General features: G+C 41.7%; 1 protein-coding gene across 1 annotated transcript in view; it reads left to right on the forward strand.

Moving 5' to 3' along the window:
- Positions 1 to 3,148: 3,148 nt before the first annotated feature.
- LOC123629743 (neurotrypsin-like) overlaps positions 3,149 to 21,707 on the forward strand; it is a 32,277-nt gene continuing 13,718 nt past the window's right edge. Inside the window, exons 1-6 of the mRNA XM_045539159.1 lie at positions 3,149 to 3,276; positions 5,026 to 5,097; positions 6,946 to 7,050; positions 13,328 to 13,506; positions 15,220 to 15,361; positions 18,484 to 18,680. Coding sequence (XP_045395115.1) covers positions 3,149 to 3,276; positions 5,026 to 5,097; positions 6,946 to 7,050; positions 13,328 to 13,506; positions 15,220 to 15,361; positions 18,484 to 18,680 — 823 coding nt within the window. The remainder of the gene's footprint in view (positions 3,277 to 5,025; positions 5,098 to 6,945; positions 7,051 to 13,327; positions 13,507 to 15,219; positions 15,362 to 18,483; positions 18,681 to 21,707) is intronic.

Here is a 21,707-nt window from a genome sequence, read left to right on the forward strand (position 1 = left end):
TCTGAATTCAGGGAACCCAGATCTGGTTTTCATGGGTAGCAGTCAGGCCTGCCCTCTGCCCTGGAGGCTCTGCCTTCCGAGGCTGTTCACTCTACAAACATCCTGGGAAAGATAACGTGGAACAGAGGCAGCCAGCACTTCTGCTCCCAAGACAGGCAAAATCAAACACAGAGACCCCTGGAGAATTATCTCCTAACACTTACTCTGCAGAGTCCTATAATTTGAGATGTTTACTAATATTAAATTGCTAAGTAGCTGATGTAGAGAAATATAGAATAATCAGATTTACCATATTTTAAGTCACCCATAGTACATAGTTTATATTTTTTACATCATACGGTATTTAAGCCTTGGTTTGATTATATTTAATATGAGAAAAATGTAGCCCCCACATCACAGGGTTGTTGCCAGCGTTAGGTCAGATTATACATACCTATATGTAACACACTTAGAAGAGTGCCTGGCTTGCAGCATGTACACAGCAAAGTTTTATTAATATTGTTGTTATATCAAAATTCATCTTTTATAATTAGCTGAGAATGCTGGAAAAATTCCGATGGACCGTGCCTAGCGATGTCTCTGACTCTGGGCTGGCCTGCGTGTCCCAGGCAGCCCGAGACACTGGCCGCCCGTCCTGCTGAGCGGCACAGGCACAGGCACAGCTGGCAGCTCTGTGGGCAAGCACGGGCCTGGGGAGGTGACCTGCCCTCGAGTGGTGGCTCCGGGCGGAGGTGCCTGGCACCACACACTCGCATACTCCCCCGGCACGTTTGCTCTGCGTTCCCAACAAGGATGCAAAGCCACATCCTACCTGTGTCTAAAGAGACTTTTTTTCATTGTCTGGCCTCTTCTGCTCTCAGGAGGCCAGTATTAGGAATGGTACTACAAAGAGAAGTGACCTGAATGTGTTTTATTTTGCTAGAATCGTAAGTATTTCTGAACACAGGCAGCCTATCGAATGCCACTCAGATTTTCCATTTCTCTTAGCTCCAGGCAAAGGGGGAGCAGGAGTCGGGGCCGGGGTAGTGATTGGAGGTCCTGTGGGTTCAGCAGACCATGTCCCTGTTTGGCCTTGATTTTGGTCCCTCCAGTCGTCTTTCGTAGACATGACCTTGGTCTCTTAGTGACTCGCCTGAGCTCCCACTCACAGCCCCAGCGCCCCGTGGGTTTCTCCTTGACAGTCATCTGGGGTTTGAGGGACAGATTATCTCAGGAAACCTCGGCAGCCTGGTCTGGTTCCTAAACTGCGGCTGGTTGGGAAGAGTCTGATACTCAGTCACAGAATCGTTTCTCGTTAGAGATCACCTATCCACACCCGTACAGACTGGGGCCTGGGGTGGGTAAGTGAACAGATCCTACATCTAGTGAGGAACTGAAACTACGCGTCAAGTTTCTTAGCTCTCAGTTGAATTTTCTTTCCGTTGTAATACAATTAAGAAATAACAGTGGCAAATAAAAACCTCTGTAAAAAATCGTTGGGCTGTCTTGAGAGATGTTAAAAAGGAGGCACGTTTTGGCTCTTCGGTCAGATCCACCTGGATTTGTGTCCTCTCTCTGCCTGCATGGCGAAGGTTTGTTCTTACACAGTGGCGGTGCCCACTTCACAGGGTCGCTGTGAGGACTGACGGGAGGAAGGCAGGGAGAGGAGCATTGTGCTTCGCGCCCGGCAGCTAAATCACTGCAGGTATTTTGTGTAGAAAGCTGCAGGACACGGGGCAGACAAAACATTCGGAAAAAAGAAGAGAAGTACTTTCTGAGCAAGCTCATGGTGCAAGAACTACTTCTCACATCCTCATTATAAAAAAGAAACAGTTTTTTTCTTTCAAACATATTTTTAGTTGTCCCGATCTATTTTTGATAACACTCAAAGAAAGATGAAATTAAAGTCCAATGATGTTTTAAGTAGAGATTTTTAATTATTCATATCTGTAATGCTGTCTGTTTAAAAATAAAACAAGCATTCACCTCATCTTGAATAATCACAGATGTTTGCATTTGGCTTTCCCACTATTTAAGGTACTTAAATGTGAAAACACTATATTTCTGTAATGCTTGAAATCCCTGATGTAGGTAGAGTGAAAAAGGTAAGGGAACACAATTCCTTACATGGCTCTTCCTGTGAGGAGAACTTGTACCGAATGATCCGGAAGGCACAGCCTTTCCCTGGCACCTGCCGTGCCAAGCGCCTGTGCACCTCAGTGTTGTTAGCACTGAGACACGTGGAAGCCAGCTTCTGACGACGTCCCTACGGCCATGTGCAGTAGGGTCATCCGTAATCACTTACAAGGTTGTGATGAAAGTCAGTGGCAAATGCCAAAATGCAGCTCAGTGAAAATGCTCTGCTAGAGGTTAAGACAAAGGGTCTAAATATATGACTTTCCAAAGATCTGACTTGATCTGCAAGTGGGAGCCAAGCTCGCGTTCTCGTGTTGTAGGTGTGTGTATGTCAGTGTTGTGTTGAAGAGTCTGGGACTCTGTGACATCCGGACATCAGCAAGCAACTCACCTTGTGATTTTGGATGAATTGCTTAACCTGTGAGGGAGCTGAACTTTATAATCTCTAAAAATCTCTGATACATGAAATTTGATCTTGGAATAAGCATAATCTATACATGTATAATCCTTAGTCCAGTTTTAAGGGAGAATAAAAACGACTGTACAGGGATAATTTTGTGGCTCTCAGGGGGTCTCTGTGACTCACGCTGAAGGCAGTGGTTCAGGTGTCAGGTGACTGCTGAGCAGTGGTGCCTGCCAGCCACCGCCAGGGCTTTTATAACAGCCGAGAGAACTCGCCCTAAGTGACCATTTCAGCGTAAGCTTTGACACATCGATGTAACATTATCCATTACTGTCCGTATAGGCTTCCGCCTCAGTGAAGTGAGGGTTTTCTCTGAATACCCAGGGAAGTTAAGGCACCAAGAATCCTTTCATTTCAGCATCTCTGTAATGTCTGAAATTCTGGCGAATTCATTCTCAACTTCGTAAAACAGTTTGAAGAAAAAGAATAGGAGAGTTGCCTTCAAGATCATGTGCATGTATTCAAAATATGTGATACGTCCCTAAGTTTCCATCAAAGCTCACATAATGTGAATGCTTTAGTGAGTTTTGCTTGCAGAACTAACCCAAGCGATCGCTTCTGCTGCCCAGGATGGCGCTGCTCCGCTGCTGTCTGCTGTGGCTCCTCCTGCCCGTCGGCTGCGGGACCCAGAAGTTGCCCACGCGAGATGAGGAGCTGTTCCAGATGCAGATCCGGGACAAAGCGTTTTTCCATGATTCGTCAGTCATTCCAGACGGGGCTGAAATCAGCAGTTATCTCTTTAGAGATACGCTTAAAAGGTATTCTTCCCTGCAGTGCTTTCTTTATCAAAAATCTCATAAAGGATGCCTCCAAAAAAGAAAGTAACCTTTTAGACTTAGTTTAGGGAATTTGAAAATCAACCTATGAATGGCATTACTTATTTTCTCTAAGTAAAAAAAAAAATGGCAATGCAACTTCTATTCATTAAATGGAGCTGTTTGGTTCTTGCTGATTGTGATCTCCTTTTGGGAAGAGGGGGCAATCCTTGCATTTCTTGCATTTTAGAATGACTATTTTCTTATTTTCAGGATAGTAGGAAATTTCTAAGAAGGCCCCTGTAGGACTAAGATGAAATTAATTGAATAGATGATTCTTCAAGGGTTTGCATTAAGTTTTATATGGATGATATTTCTTTGACAAATCTGATCAGATCCCGAGGGAATCAAACCAGTGATAAAAAGCTGGCATTGTTCATTTACCTTTATGCCAACATCAACAAATTGGGCTCGCATATGTTTCTGAATATTTTGAACTCTAAAAATTATATACCTCATATAAATTATTTACCTCATATAAATAAAATATGTCTTACAAACTAATTAAATAAAGTTACTTATTTTGCAGTGCTCAAACCCCTCTCTACACTTGCAGAACACATGGTTGCTCTTTGGATAATTATATTTCAAACCCAATTTCTCCTTTTAACCTGGGGCACATTGGCATTCCAAAGGACTAAACTGTCTCACACAGTCAATAAGCCATTCTCCAAAGATTGAGGTATCCCCCACCATCGGGTCATCTTTCTATTTTGATCAAGAGTAAGGGAAGGTGACGCTTGGAATCCCTTCCACTTCTGGCCCAAGGATATCACCGTCTGGTCAGTCTGGATGATGCTCAGAGGTGAGTTTTCCTATTTTGACTGAAGTGAACTACTGTTTAGGTATCACTTCAGCACTGCCCGGGTGAAATCATTTATGTGAATGAATGCAATGGACCAGGAGCTGACTTGTCATGAGTCTTTAAAGGACATTCATGAGAGGGAGGCACAAAATGAAAGGATGATCACGTACAAGGAACTTGCTGTCCTAGTCCTTGCTAAGACTCAAGTCTGCGCAAACAGGAAAGGGTACACAAAGCAGTCCTAGCACTTCAAGTTAACCTTTACTGTTAACTGAGTTCTCACTGAGTACATTTTGCTTTTCATATTATTTTGTCCCTTGAAATTTTTGAGTATGTCAGATCAAATCAAAATTTTTCTTTGGAAGTTACTTTCATTTCCCAAATGTACATGTGTACTGCTTGTTTTGCAGTGTTCTTTAAACACAGCATTCCATATTATATAATCATATCACTCAATCAAATCGTTTATCTCCTTTAGTTTTCCACACCCTGAAAAGTTAAGTAAGTTTCGGTTCTAAAAGTTGTCTTAAAAATTACACTTTTTTTTTTAGGAGATTACTCTAGCTGCAGTGTGAAGAATCATTTAGAGATAGTGAAAGTAGATGTGTAGGAAACAGCTGTTCATTAATTCATTCAACAGATGTGTATTGGGATTGCCCTGCTCTCTTATAGCTGTCATTCTAGTTGGGGAAGATGGAAAAAAAAAAAAGTAATATATAGCATGTCAGGTAGTGGTAAGTGGTTTGACGAAAAATGGAGTGAAAGGGAGCTTTGTGGGCTGGAAGTGTACCATACTTTACACCAGGGGTCAGGGTGGTTCTGTACAGGGTGGAGCTGGAGGAGAGAGCTGGGGAGGGGATGAGCGGGCAGGGTCCCTACCTGGAGGAGGAGGATCTCAGGTGAGAGGTGGGGGCAGGAGTCTGCGTGTTCCAAAGCGAGCAAGGCGCTGAGTGGAGGGGGGAGGAGAAGGGTTTAGATATTTGCTTGTAAGACATTGCAAGTTCTTATCCCGCAGGAAACAGGAAGCTCTTGGAGGGTTTTGAGCAAGGGGGTGTGGTGTGTTTGCCTTAGGTTCACTGGGACCCCTCCGCCTGCCTGGAGGGGGGAATAAACTGAGGGGTCCAGGTGGAAGCAGGAAGCTCAGTCAGGAGGCTGCTGCAGTGCCCAGGCAAGAGGTGGTGGCTCATATCAGGTGGTACCAGGTGGAGCAGGACAAAGAGCCAGATTCTGGGTATATTTTCAAAGTGCAGCCAAAGGTGTCTGCTCGTTCATAGTGTGTTAGCAGAAGAGAAAGTTGACAGTGACCCTGTTTGTCCTACATGACTGCAAGGGTGGCATGGTCATTTGCTGAGAAGGGACAGACTGCAAGAGAAGCCAATTTGGGGGAAATAATCTGAAATTTGGGTTAGATATCTTCAGTGTGAAATTGCCTTAACATCTAAGTGAAGATGGCAAGAAGATAGTTGTAACTGGAATTTTTAGGCAAGAGTTCAGGCTGAGGTTTTAAATTTGGGGGTGATTAACGTACCAGAGGTTAAGGCCACGAGCCTGGTGAGTTCACCCAGGAAGAGAGCACAGGTGAATGAGGGATGCTCCGAGCACAGGCCCATGGTGCATGCCAGGAGTTGGAGTTTGGGAAGGCGAGAGGCTGCCAGCAGGGGAGACTGCAGGCGTGGATGGCTGTGGTGGTCAGTTTGGAGAGCGTGGTGGTCTCAGATACGGAGAGAGCAGAGAGAGAAGAGGTGCCCAGGAGGTTCAATCTATAGGAGGCAAAACCTCCTTTTCTTTACCATGGAATCAGTGAGCAACTCCGGGCTTGCTAGAACTAAAATCACCATTTCCTCATTTGCAAGATTATAGGCTTTGAAATACAATTAAGTGAAATTATCTAAGTCACTTGGAGTAAGAATATACAGTCTTAATATTTTTATAGATAAGCAATATTTCATGCATTTTAAAAAGTCTTTTGAGAGATCACAAAGTCCGAGGAGAAAGCATAGAGCAGAATATTTTGAATTTTTTAAATTTTAAAAAATCATCAACTTATTAATTCAACAGAAAATCCTGGTGATAGAGAAGTGACAGACAAATGTATCTTTCCACTGACTGACACAGTGGTCTTTACTTTTTAAAAATATTTCTCAGATGGTGATTAGATATTGCTATTGAAAAAGATACGGAATAGCAAAGCTGTGAATAAAAGTCACTAATGTAAAAATGTGAATACAATGTTGTTTTGCCAGAGATCAACGTACATTTCAGAACTAGGTTGCTGTGAAGATGGTGTTTCGAAATAGTTGGGACTATGTCAGAGCAGCCTCAGTGTAACGTGCAAATTTATCACCAAAATTATGGAAAACACAGCAATAAACCTGGAAATTTCCTTGATAGTGGCTTACTTTGCAATGGCAGGGCCTATGTTAAGTAACAGCCAGACACTGGTGAGGGTTGATTTTTAAGTCAAAATGCTTTTGGTTCAGTGTTTTTTGCTTATTTCACACTGTGTTTGCTGGTGAGAAGTCTGGCTGCGGAGCCCTGAGCTGCCAGACTTGCACAGTTAGTGCCGTACGTATCACGTTTTGTGCCAAGCAGGAAGTTTCAGTGTCTATGAAATGGAAATAAAATGAAATTTTATGAAAATGAAAACCAAATGATTTTTCCACTAACTCTGGATTGTAAATGTTAGAAAGAATTGCCGTGGTCTGAATGGAGTTCGCTTTCCCACAGGTATTTCTTTGTGGTTGAAGAAGACAACACCCCGCTGTCGGTCACGGTGACACCCTGCGACGTGCCCTTGGAGTGGAAGCTGAGCCTGCAGGAGCTGCCCGAGGAGACGAGCGGAGAGGGCTCAGGTACACGGCAGCGCAGATCAGCCCAGACCCTGAAGGGATGGTTAAAAGGCTTGTGAAACATACACCTTCTGGTAATAAGAAAAACCAGCACAGGTGCCCAGGTGAAGCCGGAGATTTTTTTTTTTTTTTTTTTTGAGACAGAGTCTCACTTTGTTGCCTGGGCTAGAGTGAGTGCCGTGGCGTCAGCTTCGCTCACAGCAACCTCAGACTCCTGGGCTCAAGCAATCCTCCTGCCTCAGCCTCCCGAGTAGCTGGGACTACAGGCATGTGCCACCATGCCCGGATAATTTTTTTTCTATATATATCTTAGTTGGCCAGATAATTTCTTTCTATTTTTAGTAGAGACGGGGTCTCACTCTTGCTGGTCTCAAACTCCTGACCTCAAGCGATCCTCCTGCTTCGGCCTCCCAGAGTGCTAGGATTACAGGCGTGAGCCACCATGCCCGGCCTGGGATTAAATCTTGTTTGTGTATCATTTTGTCCGGTTAGCCATCACCCTTGACACTGGGCCGTGATTTTTTAACCTTGAACCATTGATACTCAAATTTTTTCCAGTTGTTTTTATAATTGGCTCTCCTGTTTTTCAAAACTCTGTTTATATTGAACTTTATACTTTAAAATATAGACATTTTAACATTTTATCTCTGAGTACTTCAGTATGCATCTCTTAAAAATAAGAACACCGCCCTACATAACCAAATCATTATCATAATTAATATGACTGGTAATCATTCTTAACATTGTCTGATATTCTGTCATATTCAAATTTTAACAGCTGCCCCCGCAATGTCCTTGGAAGATGGTTTGTCTGAAGCAGAGTTTGGTCCAGGACATGCAGTGTGTCTGGGTGCTGTGTCCTGAGTCTCTTTGGCTCCAGGGCGCCCTCTTTCTCTTTTCTCCATGGCCCTGACTTGTTGGAGAGACCAGGCCGGTTGTTCAGAGAATGTTCTCTCTTTGGAATTCTCATCATTTCTTCTTCCTAGTGCATTCAGTTTATTCCTCTGGTTCTTGCAATTCTTGAAATAGAGTTTAGGTCCAAAGGCTTGAAGATCAAAGCAAACACTTGGCTAGAAATCATCACAGGTGACATGTTCTCATCTTGCATCTCCTCAGTGGTCATGGAATAGCTGGTTTTCCCTACACCTGAGGCCAATATTGAGCACCAGGTTCTGATTCTTCACTGTAAAGTTACATTTTTCCCTCTGTAACTGAGTCTAGGGTCTAACTACTAATTTGTAGTTCATACATGGGGCAGGAAGAAGCATGATAAATCCTCTGCCAACAGGTGTGACCATAATTACTGGCATTGTTTACTGGTGTGATCATTTTCTTTGGACTAGTCGGGAGTAGGGCCACTCGGTTCCTTTTCAGGAAACTAATTAATCATTAAATTCCCGAGACTAGATTTTTTTTAAGTGTTCTGACTGGGTATCAATTTCAAGACCAATTTTCTTAAACTTCCCAGGTGTTGGTGTTGGAGTTAGCATAGCATAAGATTGTGAGAACAGCCTGAGATTGCGTCCTACTTTTGGAGTTAAGCAACAGAACCTCTTAGTCCCAGTTTTCTCATCTATAACATACTTCCTAATTTATGGAGTTTTGTGTCTACAGGGCAGTTAGCTCACATAGTCAGTCTACCATATACATTGGTTATCAAGGGCAGTCCAATTAGGTACTGTTATATTTACAAATGTTATTATATGTTCAAAGTAAACTGAGCATTTGATGGTGAGATCATCAAACACTATCTATCTAGAACTTTTACTTAGTTAGCTGTATCTATGAATTTTATCTTCTAAAAAACACTCCAAGTGTATATATGTGTAGTTACTGAGTTATTAATTATGCATGGAGTGTGCTAATTGATTTTCATATGAGTTACTAGGAAACCTATGTCTTTGCTAAAAGTATTAAGACCTTTAAGAGTATAGTAATAACATTTAATATTACCAGTGGCAATATGGATTATTCTAAGTTTAAGCTGTAAGGCATTTTTATTATTAATATGTTTCTGTGGCGAAAAGCCAAACTTTTGGCCGGGCACGGTGGCTCATGCCTGTAATCCTAGCACTCTGGGCAGCCCAGGTGGGTGGATTGTTTGAGCTCAGGAGTTCGAGACCAGCCTGAGCAAGAGCGAGACTCTGTCTCTACTAAAAATAGAAAGACATTACCTGGACAACTTAAAATATATGGAAAAAATTAGCCGGGCATGGTGGTGCATGCCTGTAGTCCCAGCTACTCGGGAGGCTGAGGCAGGAGGATCACTTGAGCCCAGGAGTTTGAGGTTGCTGTGAGCTAGGCTGACGCCACGGCACTCACTCTAGCCTGGGCAACAGAGTGAGACTCTGTCTAAAAAAAAAAAAAAGAAAAGCCAAGCTTTTGTTGCTTAGAAAGATGCATAGAAACTTTAAATGACACTGAATATTAGTTGCATTTATAGTTATTGAAGTCATCCTAAAAATGCATGTTGTAATGCAGAGTTCTTTCTTTAGTGACAGAGACTTTTTTTCACTTATCTAAGTAGTTCTCGAACCAAAGCCATGTTGACAACAACAGTCAGTTACACAGAACATAGAGATGGAGTCACAAGGAGGCCATATGTTCGTGTTGAGCACACGCATGAGTTAAGCAAAGTGCTAACATCTTTTTCAAGCACTAGCTCACTGCTCTTTTTGTATGAGGGGATTCATGTTTGGAAAAGTAGCTAAAAGGAAAAATATCTCTGCATATACAAGGCAGCAAAGATCCTCCACAAAGCCCTCATAACAACTAGCAACCCAGCTTTGTAGAGATTTGTTTTTAGCACAAGTTCTCTGATGCCCTGAGCTGACACTGTTGGTTTGCCTTTCTTGCACTGGATTTTATAGCTCTCTCATAAGTTTGCATTAAAGAGTAATCTGCAACTCTTCCTCCTCTCTAATCTGTCTTGCTCATTGATTTAAAGGCTAAGTACTTTCAGATGAGATAGTTTTTTAATGACACATGGTTGACATCAGAGTGTAATTGTGGCTTGTCTCAATGTATGCTTTGTTCTTAAGCAAATTTCATCTCTGTCTTATTTGCTCTGTTGAATTCCCAGGGGGCAGCTACGTCATGCCTCCCTGGAATAGTGCTTGCAATTTCCCTGTGCGATGCTGTCTGTGTTGACCCTCATCTTTTAATGTTGTCTGTGTATTTTGCTAGCTGGCAAGCTTCCTAGATACAAAACGAATTATTATACTTAAGATACTTAAATTGGATTAACTCAGAACTTGGAGAAAGGTAAGGTGCAGGAAAGGAGGCAGCCAGATGTTAGAAAATTAGATAACTTGAGACTACATATATACCCAGTGAAGTTTCAGGTGCACACATTTTAATTAGAATTCCTTTCTGTTTGCTTAACATTAAAAGCATTTCCCCGTGTCTTTCAAAACACTTAAAAGCATGGCTGAGTCCTGTGACATCATATTTTATTGTGTGGACGTGCCATAATTTACACAGGAATTTTAAAATTTTGGACATTTCTTTCCCCTGAGGTTTTTTTTTTTTTTGGCCATAAAATGATCATGTACAACCATATTATTGAGTAGTTAGAATAAATTTTTTTCTGGTATAAATTGCTCTTTAAAAAATTTTTTTTTGCTCATGTATTTTACTGTTCATGAAAATTAAAAAAGTATTTTATAAACTTTACAATAAAGATAGCCTGGTATATGGAATTCTTGAGCAGGAAAGAGACCTTGTTTGATAGGTAAGGAAGTTCGGCCCCCTGAGGTCACCCAGTGGCCCCGAAGTCACAGTTAGTGGGAGGCAGAGTGACACTGTTAATAGGAAAATGAATAATTTCTTTGCACAAAAAGTTTTGTTTTGGCCACTACAACCTTGTGGTTTTTTTTTTTTTTTTTTTGGTAAAATACTTTGCAGGCATTAAAATACTTGCAAAGGTTTGCCTCTGATTATGTATGTGTTCACTGAGAATCTGAAGTTGAGTAATGCAAGTCTCAGCTTAACTTTTGGGCCATCACCTTATAATCTGTAATAAAAATAACGTGTATGTTCGTCCAGTGTTTTATAGGCTACAAATTACCTCCATAAATATTCTTCCTAAAATTACGTTAAAATGAATAAATAAATAAAACAGATTTGCAGCACTAAAACCAGAAAAGGTTAAGATGCTGACTGATTCTTCCTCCCTCCCCACTCCCCAGCTCTGCCTTTTGGGGAACAGGGAAAGTAAAAACTCTGGTGTCTGTTTAAACTAAATACCAGGCAGTATTTAGGTAAATTGCATCCTGTGAAGGATGTGTTGTTCATCAGCTGTTGGGGGCCAGGGCAGAGGGGGAGCTGCTTGGCGGTGCCGGGAGAGGAACAGGAACCGGTGTTCACTGAGCTCGTGCATCATGTCAGCTTAGTTCCTACCGCCCTGCGGGTCAGCCCTGATCATCCCTGTGTCCAGCTGTGGCGTCCACACCTGGGAGGTTTCAGTCAGTTCCCCAGAGTAGCCCAGATTTAAACCTCAGAGTCTGGCCGGGCGCCGTGGCTCACGCTGTAATCCCAGCACTCTGGGAGGCCGAGGCAGGAGGATCACTTGAGGTCAGGAGTTCGAGACCAGCCTGAGCAAGAGCAAGACCCCGTCTCTACCAAAAATAGAAAGAAATGGTCTGGACAACTAAAAATATATAGAAAAAAATCAGCCGGGCATGGTGTCACATGCCTGTAGTCCCAGCTACTCGGGAGGCTGAGGCAGGAGGATCGCTTGAGGTCAGGAGTTCGAGACCAGCCTGAGCAACAGACACTATCTCTGCTAAAAATAGAAAATAATTAGCTGGGTGTGGTGGTGCTGGCCTGTAGTCCCAGCTACTGGGGTGGTGCCGAGGCAGGAGGATCGCTTGAGCCCAGGAGTTTGAGGTAAAAAATATGTAACACAAAATTTACCGTTGTGACAATTTTTAAGTTTATAGTACATTAGGTATATTCACATTGCTGTACAACTATTACCACTGTCCCTCTCCAGAATTTTTCATCATCCCCAAATCAAACTTTGCACCTATGTTAGATGACTGAGTTTGGGCCAGTGATGTTTAGGTAGGAGTGTCACGTATCACTGTAGGAAGTGTCCTGTCCTTGTCCCACTGCCGCCTCCTCGCTGACTGCAGGGCAGAGGGGGTGGCTGGAGCTTGAGGAGCTACATTGGGCCAGAAGGTGCCACCCTAAGGATGACAGTAGAGCAAGCGAGAACGAGCTTGGGGCCCTAATTACTGCCCTCGAGCCGGCAGCTACCTCTGGTCTAAACTTGTTTAAGTCGCTGTGATTTTCAGTTCTGTTGCAGCCACCTCTATTTCTAACAAAAACGTCTCTTCACTCAAGTTTATCCGTAGTAAATTTACTTCTTCCACAGTTGGAAGTGACACCACTAGAACCTCAGATTCCAGTGATGGTAACCGCCTGTCAAAATGATGAATGACTGCAGAAATTGCATTTTCAGCCCTTGTCAGCCTTGTCATTTTTAGACTACAGCATCTATATTTTTAGTTTGTTTTTTCACTGATCCTATATCTCTTCCCCTTATTTTAGTTGCCCTTTTCCCATAACATTACAACTATCTTGACAATTTACAACAAAAAATACATTGAAGAAAAAAAAGAAGGAGGGGAGGGAGGCTGGGAGAAATGGTCTTTATTCCAGATAGCCATTGTCCTCCTGAAAATCTGAGGTTCCTTTTTTTTTTTTTTGAGACAGAGTCTCGCTTTGTTGCCCGGGCTAGAGTGAGTGCCGTGGCATCAGCCTAGCTCACAGCAACCTCAAACTCCTGGGCTCAAGCAATCCTCCTGCCTCAGCCTCCTGAGTAGCTGGGACTACAGGCATGAGCCACCATGCCTGGCTAATTTTTTCTGTATATATTTTTAGCTGTCCATATAATTTCTTTCTATTTTTAGTAGAGACGGGGTCTCGCTCTTGCTCAGGCTGATCTCAAACTCCCGACCTCGAGCGATCCTCCTGCCTCGGCCTCCCAGAGTGCTAGGATGACAGGCATGAGCCACCGTGCCCGGCCAAGGTTCCATTATTAATGGAGAAAAGGAGGGTACACATTGGGGCATCCCTAATGATCTCTGAAACGTGTGTAAGGGCTGAAAATGAGAAGAAGAACACCAAACAAACAAAAAAGAGACACAGAAAGTCGTGCATGAGCTTTGAAGTGAGTTGGCAAGTAGGATTAATAACTGTGCTTTTACCAGGGGCCACAGAAATGCGCCAGACCAACTTCCGATGTCTAATCCGGAATCCTGTGTTCCCACAGTGGCGTCGCCAAAGCGTGGAGTGGGGTGTATTTTGGCGAAGGTTCCGGCCCCGTGGTGCTGGACGAAGTGCGCTGCATGGGGAACGAGCTCTCCGTCGAGCAGTGTGCGAGGAGCTCCTGGGGACAGCACGACTGTGCCCACGGAGAGGACGCGGGAGTATCCTGCACCCCCGTCACAGGCAAGGACTTGGCCCCATTCGTGCGCGGACCCCTGCCCCGGCACCGCTGGGGCTTGCCCCGGCGCCCCTCACCCTCAGTTTAGATGGTATCACCACGTGGGCACACACATCAATCCCCCAAATCAAACTAAAAAAAAAAAAAAATGAACACAAATCGTATATCAAAATACTATCTCCTTATTCACAGATATTTCTGAATTGTGCAATTTAAGGCTCTACAGTCCTGTAAAACTTGATCAGGACACGAGACTTTGTTGCAATGTAGGGTTCAGTAATGAAATCAGTGTGCAGTGATAAATTTCAGGCAGTAGATGTAAAGATTACGTCTTTAGTCCATTCGGCTGTTACCTTGGCTTGACTCTCAGAAGGTGTTTAAAGCTGGTAAAACCATAGTGATGCGATTGCTGACGAAAGCACACTATTAAAGAAACCAATTAGCTTTGCTCAGTTTTTAGACTATTCCAGATTGTAGCACAACTGTGGAAACATGTCAGGGGGTAGGAGAAGGGCGTGTCTGAGTGCAGACTGGTGTGTGTGTGTGTGTGTGTGTGTGTGTGTGTGATTACATGTTGGGGGTGAGAAGAAGGAAATGAACAGTCGAGAGAAGTTGAGTTATCACAAATCCATTGTTTTTATGGCAAAAAGAACTTGAATAAAATTTTTTTGTTTAAATCTTTCTTTAATAAAAATTAAAAAAATAACTTCTTGGAGCCTACAAAATACTAAATTTATATTTTTATTGACAATTCTCTACATGCCTTTGTTTTTATTAGCAGATTAACACATTGGTAGTCAATAAAAATAGATAATTTATGCCAGATTTTAAACCAGAGCACATGATCTTCTTGAGTCACAATTTCCCCCTCTTTCAAATGAAGATAGCCTTGTAGCGTTGCTGTGATGGTCCGATGAGGTAATACTCGTCGCGTGCCTTGCAGACAGTGCAGTGTTATGTTCGTAAATGGTTCTGTTGCTAAGAGACCTTTATTTGCTTTAAATGATCCCAGAGATTCATGAGAAGTCTGACTTTTACCCAAGATTATATATATGTTTGATAGGAGGACTATTTGGATTATTTGGGATGGAAAATGGCTTTTAAATCTACATTTTTAAAATTTAAATTTATTGTCCTGTGTATCTGCTTCGAAGTTCTTTTAATTATTCAGTTAATAAGATTCCAATTCAGATCTGTGTCATCAATAAAAGAACAAAGGCAAGATGTGCGTTCCAGTGTTTATGACTCATGGACGCCTAAGGAATAATAAATGCATTGACCCGACAGACTGTCCTTTATCCAGAATAGTTTCTTCTGTCATCTTATTTTAATATTTTTTATTTGCAGTTGAAATTTTGAACCATCTCCAAGTTAATATGTGTTCTTACTTTTTACATTTAAATGGCCCATGCTGCTTAGATTTCAAAGACTAATGTTATAGGAAACGTCACAAATATTACTTAGTCCAGAAAAATTTAAATAGATACTTCGGAATTATATCAGGATATATTTTTCTACTCAGAGGACAGGAGTACACATAGAAAGGGACACTGTCACACTTCAGCATCGATACAGTAACCCCAGGTCACCGAGCACAGATGTGATACAAGTTTAACAAGAGGCCTGGAGCTGCTGATAGTTCTCATGAAATGACAGCATTGTTTTGCCTGTTTTTGAGCGTTGATTTGCTTAGTCTCTGTGTCTCCTTCTCATCACAGATGGGGCCATCAGACTCACAGGGGGCAAAGGCAGCCATGAGGGCCGCTTGGAGGTGTATCACCAGGGACAGTGGGGCTCTGTCTGTGACGACGGCTGGACGGTGCTGAACACATATGTGGTTTGTCGGCAGCTGGGATTTAAGTAAGGCTCACTGGGATGAGGCAGCTGAATGCCAGATTCTGTCTTTAAAAATATTATTGTGTAATCTCTATTGGAATTTCTTTCTTTTTTTTATTTTATTTATTTATTTATTTATATTTTTTTGAGACAGAGTCTCACTCTGTCACCCTGGCTAGAGTGAGTGCCATGGCGTCAGACTCGCTCACAGCAACCTCAAACTCCTGGGCTCAGTCGATCCTCCTGCCTCAGCCTCCAGAGTAGCTGGGACTACAGGCATGCGCCACCATGCCCGGCTAATTTTTTCTATATATATTTTTAGCTGTCCAGATAATTTCTTTCTATTTTTAGTAGAGACGGGGTCTCACTCTTGCTCAGGCTGGTATCAAACTCCTGACCTCGAGCGATCCTCCCGCCTGGGCCTCCCAGAGTGCTAGGATTGCAGGCGTGAGCCACCGCGCCCGGCCTGGAATTTCTATAATACTACAAATGCATATTCGCTATCATCTCTCTGCCTATCTAGGGAAGCACAACAATAAAAGCCATGACAGTTTGTAAGGTGATGGGTGATCATGTCTTGCTGTTTGTCTCATTCACCTTTCCCGCCACCACCCCTCGTCTTGAACAATTGGTTGAAGCCAGGGTGACTTCTAGGTCTCTCTGTGTCTCTTCCAGCAAGACTTTGCTCGATTTTATTCTCACGCTCCAATACTGTTGCATGTCATTAGTTTCGACATCGTCGTGTCTAACGTTGCAGAGACGTCCGGTGTCAAATGCTTTCGTGTTTCATTATTCCCTTTCTCAGAATGTGATGGTGATTCTCACTTTTATTTGAGAAAAACAGCCCTCTTGTTATGAGACGCCCTCTAGAACTCGCCTTTGCCCTCACTCACGTAAAAGCCAAGTGTCACCCTGGGGACGTTCATCCCCTGCCACACACAGTGCATTCCAGAGCAGACCCAAGTATGTCCCCGTAACCGCAAACGATGCCTTTCCGTTAAATATTGAATGAACGCCCATTCTTTCTTGTTTTTCGTGTCTCTGTGTCATGCTTGAAGGAATTGTTTGAAGCTTGAAGAAAATTGGCAACATTGTTTCATTGCAGCTTCAGATAGAGCTATTTGCAAATATTCATTCCATCTTAAAAATATGCCTTCATTCAAGCTAGGTAAAGCTGTGTTTAAATGTATATTTTAAAATTTATAAAAGTAACATAAAACAGAGAAAGTTTGGAAAAGAAAGAAAATTTTAAAAAATCCATAATGTTTTATTCTTACACCATCATTATTATAATTTGTGTGTATGACTTTATATCAGTGCTAGTAGTGGACGTGTAATTTTTATATCCATATTTTTTACCATTATATTGCTATGTAGTCATAATTTTTAATAACAATATCCATAGAAGGTTCATACCATAACTTATTGAATATTTAGTTTAGTTTAATTTTGCCTGTTACAATAATGCTATCAGGAAGATATAAATGCATGTAATTGTGCCATGTCTTGAATATTCTTGGGCAGAGCGCTTATTGGGTAAAGGGCTATGACGTAACAGCCAAATAAATACAGTGTATTGACATTTAATTAATGAGAATTACTTAATACGTGTCATTTTAAGTAAATCTCTATTAGACTGTTAACTATACTCCAATTTCATAGATTTAGAGAGTCATAAATCCTATTGTTTACTATTTATATCCACATTTTTTCCTTATTAATGAAAACGAATGACATTGATTTTTTTTCTCCATATTTTATTTAGTTTCATAAATCCATTCGGTTTTTCTTGCATACACAGTAGTATACAAACTTACTGATTCTAAAAATGTTCTCAATAATGTGTGTTAGAAGTTTTAAGTGATTGTTTTGGATGGTAGTAAAAGCATGTGCTACATTTACTTGTAGTTTAGGGAGGAATTTTTGAAAAATAATTTTTGGGGGCATGAGAAAAGGATAAACTTTTTAGGTTTCTTTGTACAAATGCAATCCCAAAGTAAAATGACTTCCTGTTGTATGTTATATGGTTGATAAGGACAGATGATAATCAGATTGGGGCATTTCATGTAAGAATGGTGAAAAACGATAGCAATGGGACATTTAGGTGAATTACTTTTCTAGTTAAGGCCTAATTAGCAAATAGGAAAAAAAGCCTTAGAACTGTCTATTAAATGTTTCATTGTTTTAATTTAGTAAAATGTTCTTTAATAAATGCTTGTATAGAAAGAAATTAAGAAAACTCATGCCAGGGAGAAAGATCTCTTTGTATTCTTAGCACAGAAATAATAAGAACATGAATTGAGGGAGATGATGGACATAAAACTTATGAGTAAGAGTTGGATTTCATAGACTGTTCAAACTGAAAGATACCTAAAATATCCTTAAACTCAGTGATTTCTGGAGGTTTGGATTTTATGGGACAAAAGAAAACAAAATTGGGGGAGAATGAAAGGATTGTAGACTAAATTACCATTTTTATTTTGTAGATCTTTCCTATTCTGCAACGTATATATTTGTTATAACATATTTAGTTTTTTGGTAGTGCAATGTTACAAATAAAGTCAGCTGGAATGCAAATATAATTTATAAAAAGTTGGGTTTCTATAATCTTATGAAAAGCCAAGAACATTGTCATTCTGATATTAATGGGCCGAAATCCAAATTTCATCACGGATTAGGAACAGTGCCTGAGTCATCCCTGAACTAATCCGCACTTTTCCTAGCGGAGAAGAGGTCAGTTAGCAGAGAAGCCTGGAGAAGCAGATGGAATCAGTGAGCTCAGGTGGCCAACACGAGCTCCGTGTTCTCACCGTCTGGTCCACACTGTGACTTCTATGGTCAGGAATTTGAGGGTTTTCCTCTTTGTCTGCATTCTCTTTGATGGGCGGGTTACATTGTAGACAAAACACAAGAATGAATGGGGAAAGAGGTTTAGTTATTCATTAGTTACCCAGGGAAATAATAGAAAATTTTTAAGATGACCAACATGTGTGATGGAGCAAACATAGCTCTTAGAACTTTGTCCCCAAGGTAGGAAAGGAACAAATACTTACCCTCTGAAGTCATGACACTTCATGAGGTTGTTTTATGTGTGGTGGTTCCTTGAAGCCAGCAGTCTACCAGCCATGTTTGTTTTATTGTCACAGATACGGCAAACAAACCTCCGCAAACCACTTCCCAGAAAGCATGGGTCCCATATGGCTGGACGATGTCACCTGCTCCGGAAAGGAAACCAGTTTCCTCAACTGTTCCAGGAAGCCCTGGGGGCGGCATGACTGTGGCCATCGCAAGGACGTTGGAGTCGCCTGCTACCCTGGCAGCGAGGGACACAGACTTTCTCTGGGTGAGGACTGGCCTGGCTCTCGGTATCCCTAATTCAGTGGCTGCTGCACCTCCACCTGCTGCTCCAGAATGTGCAATGGCGCTTTTGGGGGGGTCTATTTCCCACAACTGTCTAATTGTCAGTCAATTTTATGCAGAGAAAAAACAATCTTTTGAGTCTCTCCACCAACTATGAAATGTCTACCCCTAAATTGGGTTTCTTTACTTAGAAGCTGAAGTTTCTAAAATGTTTAGGATCACATGTATCCGAGGTATGGACTAAAGAAGCTGCAATATCCATCCCCCTACTCCTTGGTCCCCTGCTCTGGTTTTTATTTACTTTGAATTCTAATGAACTATGTGAGACAGGATTAAAAAAAAAGAAATTCCATCTCCTCACCGCCACCCCAGCTCTGCCCTGCATCTAAGGATTCAGTTGTTGTCCCTGGCCAGCCATTGCTCTCTCGAGATTGTCAGGGGGCTTCTAAGTGGATTCCTTGCAGTTAATAGCCCACCCATCTTTCTAAGATGCTCTTGTATTCCAGAAACCCATCAGGGACCTTTGCTACTCCCAAATTATAATTTTTTTTTAGCTTTGTAGTTGGATCAAAGGCCACTAACTCCTCTAACCGTCTTGCAATAATTCTGGATACAGAACCTTTTACGGGCAAAGAACAGTTAAACATTCTTGACAGATTCTCAATGTCTGACAAGTAGGGGAGAATAAATACCCCTGAAAAATACAGAAGGAGGCATTTGGAAGACTTTCCAGAAATGCTCTTGTAGCTCTGTTATGTACCTACACATGCATCCATGTGTGTGTGTGTGTGTGTGTGTGTGTGTGTGTGTGTGAGTGTGTGTGTGAGTGGATGTTAAAATGTCATAGGTAGCCTTTTAGCCTCAGAATTGAACCAGCCCCTTCTTGTATCCATTTGTTTTGGGACCGTGAAGCTGAAATCTTCACATTATAAAGTAACAAAACTTGTTGATTCCCACAGCATTAAGCATATTGCATACTTTAAGTTCGTCAAAGTGGATGGTTATTCCTCGTTGTACTCTGAACGGTGAGATTGTGGTGACTCACTGCACTAATCTAGCATTATATCAAGTAGAAATACACGTTTTTATTCTATCCCTTGTGGGTTAGAGTTCCAATTTTCTTTCTTTGTATTTGTTCTCCTTGTCCCTTGCTCTATTCTTCTTTTGATCCCCCCAGGATTATGTGATAAATGATTGCGTGTGGCTGGGGAGAAGGAAGCTGTTTGCTAGAAATGGACCCTCTCGGCCCCAGAGAGGAAGTATTAGGGTCTTGGGGTGACAGCTCAGATGTGCTCTGTCACCACATCTGGTGACAGAATACCGTGTAATCTGAGTTCTCTGCAGGCCTGTGTTGTTAACTACATCGGAGGGTTAGGACAACTGACCTTTCCAGTTCACCTGAAACTCTTTTTAATTCTAGGACTCTAAAAGTATTTTTTAAAAATTTAAAAAGCGGAAGGTGATAATGATTAATAAAATATGTGATCACTATTATGAATCTCTTTGGTTCTATTCTAATCTCAGTAATGTGTCTATTAACTCAAGTCATTTGTCCAAAGAACATTATGTCTTTGGACATATCCTTTGAGGAAATATCCTTTGAGGAAATGATCATATGACCATTTATTCAGTCAAATAGATCGTTACTTTCCCACTTACTAAAAAATACTTTATATTGAAAAGATAAGCCTAGAGAAGGAGATCGTGGTTTACTGATACAAATAACAGCATTTAAGAAACAGTAGAGGCTGGGCGCGGTGGCTCACGCCTGTAATCCTAGCACTCTGGGCAGCCCAGGTGGGTGGATCGTTTGAGCTCAGGAGTTCGAGACCAGCCTGAGCAAGAGCGAGACTCCGTCTCTACTAAAACATAGAAAGAAATTATACAGACAGTCAAAACTATATATAGAAAAATTATCCGGGCATGGTGGTGCATGCCTGTAGTCCCAGCTACTCAGGAGGCTGAGGCAGGAGAATCGCTTGAGCCCAGGAGTCTGAGGTTGCTGTGAGTGAGGCTGACGCCACGGCACTCACTCTAGCCCGGGCAACAGAGTGAGACTCTGTCTCAAAAAAAAAAAAAAGAAAAAAGAAAAAAGAAAATAGAAACAGTAGAGGTTTTTACTACTTACTTTTACTTCTGCACTTGACTTTAAATGTGAATGCAACTCTTCTCAAAATTAGCTTTAGCCCATTTAGCACACTCTTTTCCGTCTGCAGTAGGTGGAATACTCAAAAGTAAAATTCTAAGCCAGTAAAAGTAGTTCTGGTAAGAATACAGTTAGCACCTGTGTGAGTGAGAGGCAATTTCTGGGGGGTAAATACGTGGACTTCTCACTTTATTTATTTTTTATTTTTATTTATTTATTTATTTTTAAGACAGAGTCTCACTCTGTTGCCTGGGCTAGAGTGAGTGCTGTGGCATCAGCCTAGCTTACAGCAACCTCAAACTCCTGGGCTCAAGCGATCCTCCTGCCTCAGCCTCCCGAGTAGCTGGGACTACAGGCATGTGCCACCATGCCTGGCTAATTTTTTCTATATATATTTTTAGTTGTCCAGATAATTTATTTCTATTGTTTTAGTAGAGACGGGGTCTCGCTCTTGCTCAGGCTGGTCTTGAACTCCTGACCTTGAGCGATCCACCCGCCTCGGCCTCCCAGAGTGCTAGGATTACAGGTGTGAGCCACTGCGCCCGGCCGGACTTCTCACTTTAACATGACACAGATTCTAAACTTCAGAGTGTTAAGCCCTAGCAAAGATTTCTTTCCCAGTGAGGTTGCCTCTTACTCAGTTTTACAGTATAAAATTAGACTTTTAATTTGTAGTTATGCTATATTTTGTCTTTTTTCTAAGAGATAGTATTATTTTCCAAAAATAGTGTATTATATCAATGTTACAGGAAAAATTAAAGAAAACTGCTAGAAATCAATTTGAGATATATAATTAAAGATACTGTATACCCAGAGATTTTTTAGCTTTCCCAAATATTTTATATTAAGATTTTGTAAAGGCCA

This window comes from Lemur catta, unplaced genomic scaffold (genome assembly GCF_020740605.2).
Source record: "Lemur catta isolate mLemCat1 unplaced genomic scaffold, mLemCat1.pri scaffold_41_ctg1, whole genome shotgun sequence".
NCBI classification, from domain to species: domain Eukaryota; kingdom Metazoa; phylum Chordata; class Mammalia; order Primates; family Lemuridae; genus Lemur; species Lemur catta.